The sequence below is a fragment of the Zootoca vivipara genome, chromosome 15 (assembly GCF_963506605.1).
Source record: "Zootoca vivipara chromosome 15, rZooViv1.1, whole genome shotgun sequence".
NCBI classification, from domain to species: domain Eukaryota; kingdom Metazoa; phylum Chordata; class Lepidosauria; order Squamata; family Lacertidae; genus Zootoca; species Zootoca vivipara.
Window position 1 is genome coordinate 31,816,662 of NC_083290.1, and position 12,151 is coordinate 31,828,812.

The window sequence follows — 12,151 nt, forward strand, 5'->3', positions numbered from 1 at the left end:
CTTATTCCTCCTCCCTTCTGAAAGATGGAGGTGCTGTTTATGAGGAGGGTAGAAGCAACTCAAAAGGAAGGGGTGCGCCTTCCTTTGTTTGTTCGTTTTCCTCTAAGCTTTGCTTGAGAATACCTGGGGGGGGGGGGGGAAACAACCTTAAAGCTTTTTTGTTAAAAAAAAAATGTCTCAGAAAGCTCTAAAAAATGTGTTTTGAGGCAACCAAGGGGAATTCGCCCATCACTAATTTTATGGTGTTAGCTTGTTTTTATAATGTTGCTGCTTGCTCTGAGCCTATGTGGAAAGAGTGGATTATAAATCTAAAGACACGTAGATATATGGCAGTGTAAGAATTCAGTGGCACATGGGTGCTATAAACTCTCCAGGCCTCAACTTCTCTGAAAATGCTATTTTTTCTTTCTTTTTTTGTGCCTGTAATGTGGGATGGAGACACAAACACACACACACACACACACACACACACTCCTAGCAAGCTGTCAAGATGGCAATTTGAATGATGGAGGTTTTTTCTAGAGGAAGGGTGAAAGATCCCTGATGTCATCTGAGTCAAAATTCACAACAAAGTCTGATTCGATAAGAGAGATACCTGCAGAACCTCCCTTGAGATGAGGCGTGCCTCTTGTTTATTAAGCGAGGATTGGCAGGTGATAGAATTAAAAAATAGTCCCTGCAATTGTGCTAATAGGTATAAAGAACTGCCTTTCCACCGTTGCTGAAGAGTTGGGTTTAGGGCTTCTTATTGTACCTTCCTCAGACTTGTTTGTTGACTTGGTTTCCTCTGTTGCACAGTTTTAAAACCCACCCATCTGGTAGCACAAGAGCAATGGATACATCCCATTAGTTTGAATTATAGGGGAGACAGAGGATAAGTGGGACCTGGAACAAAAAGCCACAGTATAGTTATCTCTTAACAGAACTGCACAATTGACACCCAACATTCTGTGGCTCCTGGAAACCACTGAGCATGCTTGGCGCACATTCGGTTTGGTTTTTCCTCCTAATATTTAGTACTTCTACATACAGTACCTCAGAATTCTCCCAGGCATGCTAATCCCTGCCTCTTATTTATCAGTACTGCCATTCTGCATGCAATAGTGTTGACGCTCAACCACCCGAGTTCGCAATTTTAAGGAATTATGCAGGGCTCTCACTGCTTGCTTCCTATTTACGACGTTACAGTAGGCATTACCTGAAATAGCAGAGAAGTGATTCTAGGCAGTGGGTTCTTGATGACTTTTGTAACATTTCGTTTCAACCTAAAATTGATGCTCCACATCCTCCTGGAACAGACACACAAACGGAGCTACATGGACATATTCACGGCTTCAGCTGCAATAGCTATCGCCCAGTGCTCTGATTCATGTCTCAAATAGAATGAAATAATCTAGTTATACACCACTGTTCTTTGTTTTAGACCAAATCTCTTGCTTTGCATGCTGGACTAAATGACGGCTATTGCCCCCGGCCTTCATAAAGTAATATGTGTGAACCTCAGCAGGAGAAGCCCGTCAGCGATGCAGTAAATAAATAAAGTGGAGGAAATATGTTATTGCTTTCATATCTAAAGCTTGCTCAGACAATAAAGGTTCGGCAAAGAAAACCCATCCCAAGCCTAAACTGTCTGTCGACTACCTGCAGATACCATAAATGTCTAGTGTAGAAACAGTAATAGAACGTCTGTGGAATAAGCTGGCACACTTAGTAATGTATTAGAAGGAAATCAGATTCTTTGTTACCTAAATACCTTACGCTGTTAAATATGATTGATTTCAACCAACAGCCTTGGTGGAGAGCAGCGGCGGAGCTTCATGCTCTGCCACCGGGGGCAGAGAGCAGGCGTGCTGCCCCCAGGGATGTGGCGTGCGTTCTGGGGGCGAGCCACATGTTTTGGGGCGGGATGCACATTTTGGGGGTGGGACGCACCGTGCGCAGGGGCGGGGCGTGCATTTTGGGGGCGGGGCGTGCAGCCGCGATGGCGCCCCTGGGATCGCGCCGCTCAGGGCGGCCCTCCCCCACCGCCCCTGTCTTCCTACGCCCCTGGTGGAGAGCATGTCCCTCCTCTCCTAAATACCATCCACCCTCCTCTCCTAAATACCCGGGGTGATGAATCTTTTTGCCTCTGCAGGTCTGATCCTCAGACACGGCTGAGACAGTCCTGGGCAAAGAGGGTAGGAGCCTGGAGCTGTGGAGGACAGAAGGCAGAAAGAAGGTTGGATCATGAGAATAGTTTTAGCAAAAAGGAGGAGGTGGTTAGAAGCAACAACAAAGAGCAGGATCTGGATTTGGCAACTTGAGTGGTGAGGTAGGAGAGCTGTAGGAAGTTTGTTATGGAAGCAGCCTTACAAAAACAGGATCTAGTGATGAAAAGAGGACCCAAATGTTAAGAGTAAGGGACTCACTGTTTGGAGATAAGACTCACTCTCTGGGGCTGTGAGGATCCTGGCAGCCTTGGCATAGCTGTCTAGTTTTCCCTTTTCTCGCGAGGAAGCCTATTCAGCATAAGGGAATTTCCCTTAAAGACAACTATGGGCCTTGGCAGGGATGATGAACTTGTCACAACATGTGTAAGTAAATGAATAAATACTAGGAGGCAGGAATCAATCAAACTGAATATGATTCAACTTCTTCACATGTTCACCCTTCCAGTTTAGTACAGCCCATGTAAGCTGTACTGGGAATACAGTAAGTCCAAATCACTCTTGCCATAACAGAATAAGAGGGTGCACACTTACATCACATTTCCTCTCCCTCTCCTTGTTTTGTTGTAACATGTGAAGCCACATTCTTACAATCTTTTGGGTTTTTTACAAAAATAAAGAAAGGGGGTGGGGCTGAGCAAGTGGGAGAAATAAGCAGCCATGTTCAGCATTCCCCGTTCACTCCAAAGGGTAATCCAGCTAACCACAGAAACCTTTTTCATATTATTTTTAAACTAAATAAAAATTCTGTATTCATAATCTACAATAAATCCCTCCCCCATGTTTTAGTTTCCACATTCGCATACCAAACTGGAATTCACACCCTGCACAATGGAAGCTTTTCTTCCACAAAAGCACACATTTCAAGTTCTGGATGGTTCACTCCCAAATAAATGCACATTTTTCATTTTGACCTGAAAAATCAGGAATTGTGTGCACTAGAATAACAGCAGCCCCAGACAAAAAGTATTGAGTTGGGAGAAAAGTCACCCTCTGAATCACCCTTTAACCAAATGCCTTGAATGGGTGAACAAATATGTGATCAAAGCATGTTATACAATGTGCTTTAAATCCTTTTCTGTACATCTCTTTATTGGGTTACAGCAAGTTCTCCATGTATGAAGTGCCTTATTATGAAACTATAATTCAATGCACCCCTATTGTACAGCACCTTGCTATTGTACTGTTGGCGACATGGCTAGTGCTGAGTCTGCCAGAAGCAATCTTTCTTTCTTCTTTATGCATCCTCAGCTTGGCTGATTCATTCTGCAGATCAAGTGTGGATTTCAGCATATTGTGTCATGCTTATTCTCTTGGATCGGTATAGCCTGCCCTTTCTCTAATCTGGTGGGTTTTGTTTTGAAGCTCATAAATTGTACCAGGCTCTGTTTCCTTTACAGTGCCTCCGGATGATCCCATAATTATCGGAGGGCCCGTCATTAGTCTGCGAGCTGGAGATCCTCTGAATCTGACCTGCCACGCAGACAATGCTAAACCAGCAGCATCCATTATTTGGATGAGGAGAGGAGAAGTAATAAATGGAGCAACCTATTCCAAGGTAAGGAAGAGCCTGATATTTGGAATTGGGGTCGGGGTGGGTGTCAAAGAGGACAGCTAAGGCCCACCCAGGTGGTGATGTCTTGGCTGATCTAGAGATGAACCTTCACAAGGAGAACTCAAGTCACATTATTAGTAAAAAAAATATATTTCTACAATCTTCCATCATGGAACTCAAGGTTCCATATATAGCATTCCCAATGGGTCTTTCAACCAGGCATTGACCCAGTCCAGACCCGCTTAGCTAAGTTGTCTCAAATGCCTTCACATCCTAGACTGGGAGGACTTTAAGGGTGGGACAGAGAGATATTCTCCCTGTCTCACAACACTAGGATTCCAGGTCTGCTGAGTTACAACACATCAAGAGTTTGATGCTACCAGCTGTGAATTGAATTGAGGAAGGTTTTTTATTACACTGTATTTGTTAATTTGCTTAACACTAGAATTCTAGGTCTGCTAAATCACAATACAGCAGGAAGTTTATGGATTGAATTGAATGGAGACCAATGATTTTTTTCCCTTAAACATCTTACTGTATCTGTTAATTGCCAGGATACAAACTGTGAATGGCCATAGTTAATTACATGATTATTAATGCTTGTACTTTTCTGTGTTTCATTTCCCTCTGACCTCACTGTTTACAATCCCCATTGCCACAAACCAAGTGTCCTGTCGCTCAGGATAACACTTCATGCATCTGATGGACTGAAGTTTGTGCCATAATAAATCCATTTTTCTTTAAGGTGCTTCTAGATTCTGCTGCACCAAAAACAGTAAATGTTAGTAGGGTCACCCCTCTTGAAAAAGAAAAGGAGAGGAGAGGGGAAAGGTAGAGGAGGGAGATCAGATCTCCAAGGTCATAACAAATGATGATTAAAAAACACACACACACACATATAAAAGCCCAGCCACTGAAAAGAGGCCCTTGAGGTATTGAGCTCCTGAGCCACATAGTGTTTATAGGTCAAAACCAACACACTGAATTCAGCCCAGAAACTAATTGGTATAGAGAGAAGGGCACTCTATACTAATAAATATAGAGAGGGAAATGATTATTCTTTTACTAATGATCAGAAACTCCCCTTCTACTATGTATTTTGAAAAGTGCTTTGTTTCTCTGTTTGCAGCGCATTTGGACAGCTTGTAACCAAATTTAGCAACATGTTTTCTGAGATCAAGGAGCATATTTTCACCCTTGTTTAGATACATAAATGGATACCATTTTGACTCAAGATGGTAGACCGAACCTTTCAATACTGCATGGATTTAAACCACTAATTTCAAAACTGAAGTCGTCTTTGTTTGTTTGTTTCTTAGAATTCCTGAGCAACATCAGTTATAAGGCTGCCAGTGCATTTTAATCACAGCAATAACATTACAAGCTTTCTCAGATGGCCTGAAACTGCATCTGCATATGGGCAGAGGTGAAGGCAGGCAGCTTGGTGAAATGGATTGCAAGCGAGCACAGGAACAGAATTTTTAAAGCAAGCATTTTGACAAAATAAACATTATTCAGGGCAAAATGGTCTCCAGTGCAGTTGTGGAGGCCTTAGCCAGTCTGTGTAGCCTCCTTATGTCCCCTGCTGTGAGCTTGACACCAGGCTACAATTTCTCAAAGAGTGTTCTGTGCCCAAGTGCAGCATTTATATTAGTTTCTAAGAGTTTGTTTCCAATGAAAAGAAAATTCTTCTGCTGGAAACGCCACCAAGGTGCCTCTCAGGCAGGTGAGAAGTGCAAGAGCACAGGGAGCAAAAGAAACCACAGTGACCTCTCTGTATTTATATGCAACAATCACTGAGATGCCCATATCACCTTCATACCTTTCAAGCACAACTTTGTCTTTGGCCATCTTGAAGTTTTTGCTACATTCTGAGTGCAGATTTCTATCCAAATATTTGGAGAAAGGCCCTAGCTTAGTGGTAGAGCATCTTCTTTGCATCCCACCTTTGAGGGCCAAGCCCTCACAAGGCAGTTAGAAAATAAATAACTGGGATTGAAACATTAATGCAACAAGTATTAAAAACAATCCATTAAAAAGCACCTGGCTAAAATGTAGTGAGCCAGCTGCAAAATATTTGAAAAGCTTGATGGAATAAAAAAAAAGTTCAAAGGATCTGTTTGAAACCCATAGGGGGCTAAAGGAAACTATTGGAGGAGGGAATTCCAAAGATGTAGGATCACGACTGAAAAGGCCCTATCCTTGGTACCTACTAACCTGGCCTTTCCTAGGGACAGACGTAGGAACATTGGAAGCTGCCTTAGATGAAGTCAGACTAAGTCAGATGGTTCCACCTAGCTCAGTGCTTCCTGCACTGATGGGCAATGGCTCTCCAGAATTTCAGCGGCCCTACCTAAAGATGCTGAGATCTTCCACATGCAAGGTGGATGCTCTGGGGTACAGCCTTTCCAAGAAAGTACACAGACTGCCTGATTCCTTACTCTCCATCTCAGTTGCTAAGATCCTCTTGCCATGGTTGCTTTCAGTCCACAGTTGAGAGATATGTAATTGATCATATCCCTCCCCATTTGCAACATGTTTCCTTGCACTAAAATGAATGGAGTGGAATAATGTAACAACAATGTAATTTATGTAGTTCATGTAATTTGCATAATTCATTACATAAGCTATGTAAATTGTGTAATTTTGTCACAGAGGTCAGTGAGGTACATAAAGTAGTTTTTGGCAGAAGCCGAACTGAAGCAAAATGGAAACAGTGCTGCATGCGGCTAATACAGGGCAGAAAGGAAAGCAATGCCTTCAAACATCCCTAATTGTGCAGGTCCCTTTTGCAGCAGCATGTTGCACTTTGACCTATAATCTAAGAACCCAGTTTAGGCTGTCACAAGAGTCTTGCTCAAATGACCATGTGCAATTAGGGACCCTGAATTGAGTCTCCAACCGCACAGAGACCCTACATGCATAGAATCATAGAATTGTAGAATTGGAAGAGTTGGAAGTTGGATCACCTAATCCAACCCCCTACAATGCAGGAATATCTAACCCAATGTGGGGCTTGATCTCGCAACCCTGGGATCAAGAGTCTCATGTTCTACTAACTGAGCTATCCAGCCTATATGCATACATTTGTGTATGTGCATGATCTGTTAGGAACATAGGAAGCTGCCTTACACTGAGTCAAAGACATAGCTCAGTACTCTCTACACTGGCTGGCAGCGGCTCTCCGGGATTTCAGACAGTGGTGTGTCCCAGCCCTGCCTGGAAATGCCAGGGATTGAACCTGGGACCTTTTGTGTGCAAAGTAGATGCTCTGCTACTGAACCACAATCCTTTCCTGACACCTTCTTACCTTCTGATGAATGCACAGGAATCTTGAATGCAGCCAGCAGCCATGAACACACTCAGTGCATTTTCACAGAGCGAACAATGACTAAAGCCCAGCAACCTTATCATATTGTTAGTGAACATAGTGTGGGTTTTCAGTCTCATGATGGTGGGAGGTTGTTCGAAAAGCTGATTTGCATATTGATCAGTTTACACTAACACTGGCCAGGGATCAGGGGCAGGAGAGGAAGGCAGAAACAAAATCCCATAGCCTTCCTTTGCAAAATAAGATGCACAAACCGTCTCTTGGATTTCAGTCCTTGGCTAGCTGCAGCATGCTCTGGTCCAGGCCGCCTCTGTTGCCTGCCTGCAGCTTCATCTGCATTAGCCAGCCTCATCCTCCAGGCCTTCTGCTTGCTATCAGAGAATCCAGCATCTGATTTGCATAAGCGGCGTGACCTTTCTCTCACCGCCATCTGATTTGCCTGCAGTATTATAGGAGGATTCTTGCTTTATTGCACCCAAATCCTAAGACATTTCATTTCTCCTGCCATCAGCAATCTCTCAGGAAATGGCCAACGGGTTGCTGTGTACCAAAGCTGCAGGAGAAAGAAGGTGGATGTGAGGTGCGAGGGTGGGAGTGGGGGACCACGGATTTTAAAAGCACAGCATGACGGCCCTGTTTTGCAGTGGCAATTTCAAATCCCTTTTCTGTGTTTCTCACAAAATATTTCCTCCCTCCCCCCTTTCTTGTGTAATCTTGATCAACACAACAAGCACACATTTCCTCTTCCCCAAATGCCATGTGGACACAGCAGAACAATTAAGTCCACAGCTTGACCTTGTCTCCCGGAATCTCGGGCAGCAGCCGATGCTAATTAGAACCGCAAAAGGGCTGACCTCCCCCCTCCTCTGACTTGGATGGAATTAATTCCTGTCTAGCCCATTAATATGCAAGTCTGTCAAGGGAAGGGTTTTTTTTCTGGTTGTGGTAGAGCGTTTTGCATTTGGATGCTCCTCTGCTCCCCGCTTCCGCTTTTTGTAGGCTGGTTCCCTCCTGGAGGAAGAATGGAATGCAGCAAGCCATGAAAGTGGGGATGGAGAAAGAAGCCAGCATAAAACCAAAAGAACAGCTCCACCTGCATTGTTTTTTTTTTTTTAATTATATTTTTTATTAAACATTTTATCAACACACATACAGAACACAAATACAAAAAGTAAACATCAAGATACAGAAATACAAAAATACAAAAATACAACAAAAAAAAAATATATCATCTCTAATCCATTTTAATATTCATTGTCCTCTGGCTTCCCCAATTCCCTACTATCTGATTTTCTTTTTTATAAACTTCTGTAGCAGTTTCTAAATCATCCTTCTTACCCATCATATAGTCTCTTTAACACTTCAAAAATTTCATCTTTATATCATCTATCATATTTTCTCCCTTTCAATCTTCTATTATTTCCCTATTGCCTTAACTTCTTTATTTTCCTGGATGTTCAAAATCTAGTTTTCAAATTCATACCCTATGTATATTTTAAATTTCTTCCAATCTTTTAAAACTTTGTCATTTGTTTGGTCCCGGAGTCTTCCTGTCAATTCTGCCAATTCCATATAATCCATCATTTTCATTTGCCATTCCTGCCTCGAAGGCAGTTCCTCTTTTTTCCAATATTGTGCTATTAAGATCCTAGCGGCTGTGGTGGCATACATAAACAAATTAACATCGTCCTTGGGGATTTCTTCCCCAATTATTCCAAGCAAAAAGGCTTCCGGTTTTTTCAAAAATGTGTTTTTAAACATCTTTTTCAACTCATTATAAATCATTTCCCAGAAGCCTTTTATCTTAGGGCATGTCCACCACATATGGTAGAATGAGCCAACATCCTGCTTACATTTCCAACATTTATTGTCGCTTTTGTGATACATTTTAGCCAGCTTGACCGGCGTCAAATACCATCTATACATCATTTTCATCAAATTTTCCTTCAACACAGTACAAGCCGTAAATTTCATACCCTTCTTCCACAATTTTTCCCACTCCGACATCATCACATTATGACCCAAGTCCTTGGCCCATTCAATCATCACTGATTTTGTTTGCTCATCTTTCAAATGCCATTCTAGCAACAAATTATACATTCTAGACAAATTCTTGTAGTCTGTCTCTAATAACTCCGTTTCTAATTTCGACTTTTCTGTCTGGAATCCTATTTTTTTATCTAGCTTGAATGCTTCATTTATCTGCACATACTGAAACCAGTCACTCAACCTTCCACCTGCATTGTTTGAGCCAGTATGCCTTTCAGTACCAGTTGCTGGGAATTGCAGGGGGTGAGGAGAATGCTGTCGCCCTCCAATTGTGCTTGCAGACATCTGGCTGGCCTCGGAATGGAGTGCTGGACTAGATGGGCCCTTGGCTTGATCCAGCAGCGCTCTTCTTATGTTCGTATGGGCAGGTGTGGCTCACACTCCCCAGGATTTGCCCCCTACTAAGTTCCTCTTCCTGTAGGCTTGAATATGCATCCACTTGTCATCTCACTTAATCCTCCTAAAACCGCCTTCCTATTTCAGTGCTGCGTTTCCTCATTACCAAAGGCTTTGGAGGGGGGGGTGGCAACAGATTAATATTCTCTATAAATATTATAAAATGTTGCATGTCCCATTAAAAGTCTATTAAAATTCAATTAAAGTCCAGTTAAATAGCTATAAGCATGATGTTAGTGAACTCCGCCAACCTAAAAGCCAGCCCAGGTAGAAACATTCCTCCTGGCTTTGGGGGCATCAGAACAGAGTCAAAATGGCAGCAGGTTGGAATGGATAGCATGTGATTTGTGTAATAGTGCCTGTTTAGGGGAAGGGCCGTAGCTCAGTGGTAAAGCATCTGCCTTGCATGCAGAATGTTCCAGGTTCAATCCTTGGCATCACCAGATAGTCCTGGAAGAGGCTCTCTGTAACCCTCTCTGTAACCCTTGCCAGTTGCTGCCAGTCTGTGTAGACAATACTGAGCTAGATGGACTAACTCAGTACAAGGCTGCTTTTTATGTTCCTATTGTATGTGCTTTCCCCCAGTCCTTTCAGATAATGCCATGCCTGGTACATTAAGATCTATGTAGCTGCATTTGCAAGGCTGCACAATGGGCAGGTCAATCCAAAAGGTGCTGAATGAAACGGGTACTAACAAAACAGAGTAAAATTCCATTGCATGGAAAGTCAGTCACTTCCAGATCGTTTAACCCTGAACTTCTCAAGAAAGCTCAAACTGGTTGGTTTTTCAGTGCCCTCAAATCATGCTCGAGCTCAGACTTTGCTGATTATCCAGGGCAAGGATAAACAGCCAGGAAGTACCCAGTTGGGTATGTCCGTAAGGTAGAGAAAGGGAATGTACTAAGATGTGTGCAAGGGCAATTGATCAAGATTTCCTGTGAGCCAAGCTTCTTAAACAAAATTAATGGTTATTAGATAGGATATTGAGATGGAGCTTCCATGCTCAGTGGCAGTATGGCTCTAAATATCAGGAGCTAGAAGAAGACAGCTCTCCCCCCCCCCAACTATTGGTTGGTCACTGCTGGAAGCAGAATTTTGCTCAAGATCAGAGATGGCCTTCCAGATGTTGTTGGACTCCAAGTTCCATGAACCCTAGCCAAGATGCTCAGTGGTCAAGGATAATGGGAGCTGGGTTCCATCAAGATCTGGAGGACTACCAGTTCCCCATCCCTGGTTTAAATGAACTGTTAGGCCAGCCTTTTCCAACATGGTGCTCTCCAGATGTTTGGGACTCCAGGTCCCATCATCCCTTGCCATTGACCATGCTGGCTGGGACTGATGGGAGAGGGAGGCTGCTTTGCTTTAATCCATCCAGGATGTTCTTATGTTCTTTCTGTGGGGCAGGAGGCATATGCAGTGGCTCAGAAACAAACAAACAAACAAACAGAAAGCATTTTTAAAAAATATTGCCGCTTTAAATCGTTAAACCATTGATTTAAAATTATAACTTGATTTTATTTGTTAAGTTGCTTTAGGAGTTCTTCTTTTGTACAAAGTGACTGGCAACTTTAATAAATAAATTAACAACAATAGCAACAACCCTTCCTGGAACCTTCCTGGTGAAGGACAAGTAAAAAAATAAATCAAAATTGCTGCTGTTGCTGCTCTTGTCATTTTGCACATGCCCAGAAACACTCACTTCTCCAGCAAAACTGAATGTGTCCACAGAGAAGCATGTCTGTCGCAATCAAACTTCTCAGAGGCAGGGGTAGCCAGTGTGAGCCTCTCCAGATGTTACAATGCTCCCAGCCCCCATTTGGGGATGATGGGAGTTGTAGTCCAAACCCTCTAGAGGGCACCACAAGCCCTGCAGGGTCCCACGGTCAGAGGCGGATTTAGGGGAGTGCAACCAGTTTGGTCACAGTGGGCGCTGAGCCTCCGGGATTGCACACATCGTCATCGTTTAGTCATTTAGTTGTGTCTGACTCTTTGTGACCCCATGGACCAGAGCACGCCAGGCACTCCTGTCTTCCACTGCCTCCCACAGTTTGTTCAGACTCATGTTGGTGGCTTCGAGAACATTGTCCACCCATCTCACCCTCTGTCGTCCCCTTCTCCTTGTGCCCTCCATCTGCACACAAGACACTGCAACTATGATTTAGAAGCGGGAGAAGGCACTGAATTTTGGTGTTGCACAGGGGACCACTGAAATTTGAGACCCCCAAGGTCTGCCACTGTCTGCTTAGCATGGGATCAGAATAGCTTTATGAAAGGCCCAGGCAGGTGAGCATTACCGCCTGCACTTGGGCACCTGTCTGGGCTGAGTATATCTCAATTCCCAGAGCCCAATGTAGCTACCAGGAAGCCAAGTGAAAGATTCAGATCAAATCTGACAGCAGATTAATTCTGTGCCAAGCCGTGTTCCTGCTCCTCTCATAAAGCATTACAGGGAAGGCAAAGCTTTAGAATTCCAGCTCCCCAGTGAGCACACCTGGGCAACCTCTGGTATTTGGAAGTGTGAAGGGTTGGCTCTGGAGCACCACAGACACGGGTGCCCTCTTGATAGGCGTGCAGAAGCACCTTCAGTGCGGTGTGTTAATGAGCTTTTAAATA

At 43.5% G+C, this 12,151-nt stretch overlaps 1 protein-coding gene across 1 annotated transcript in view; it reads left to right on the top strand.

The window, feature by feature from the left end:
• Positions 1–12,151, top strand: part of KIRREL3 (kirre like nephrin family adhesion molecule 3) — a 314,241-nt gene that overhangs the window by 148,192 nt on the left and 153,898 nt on the right. The window contains exon 6 of the mRNA XM_060268593.1: positions 3,608–3,765. Coding sequence (XP_060124576.1) covers positions 3,608–3,765 — 158 coding nt within the window. The remainder of the gene's footprint in view (positions 1–3,607; positions 3,766–12,151) is intronic.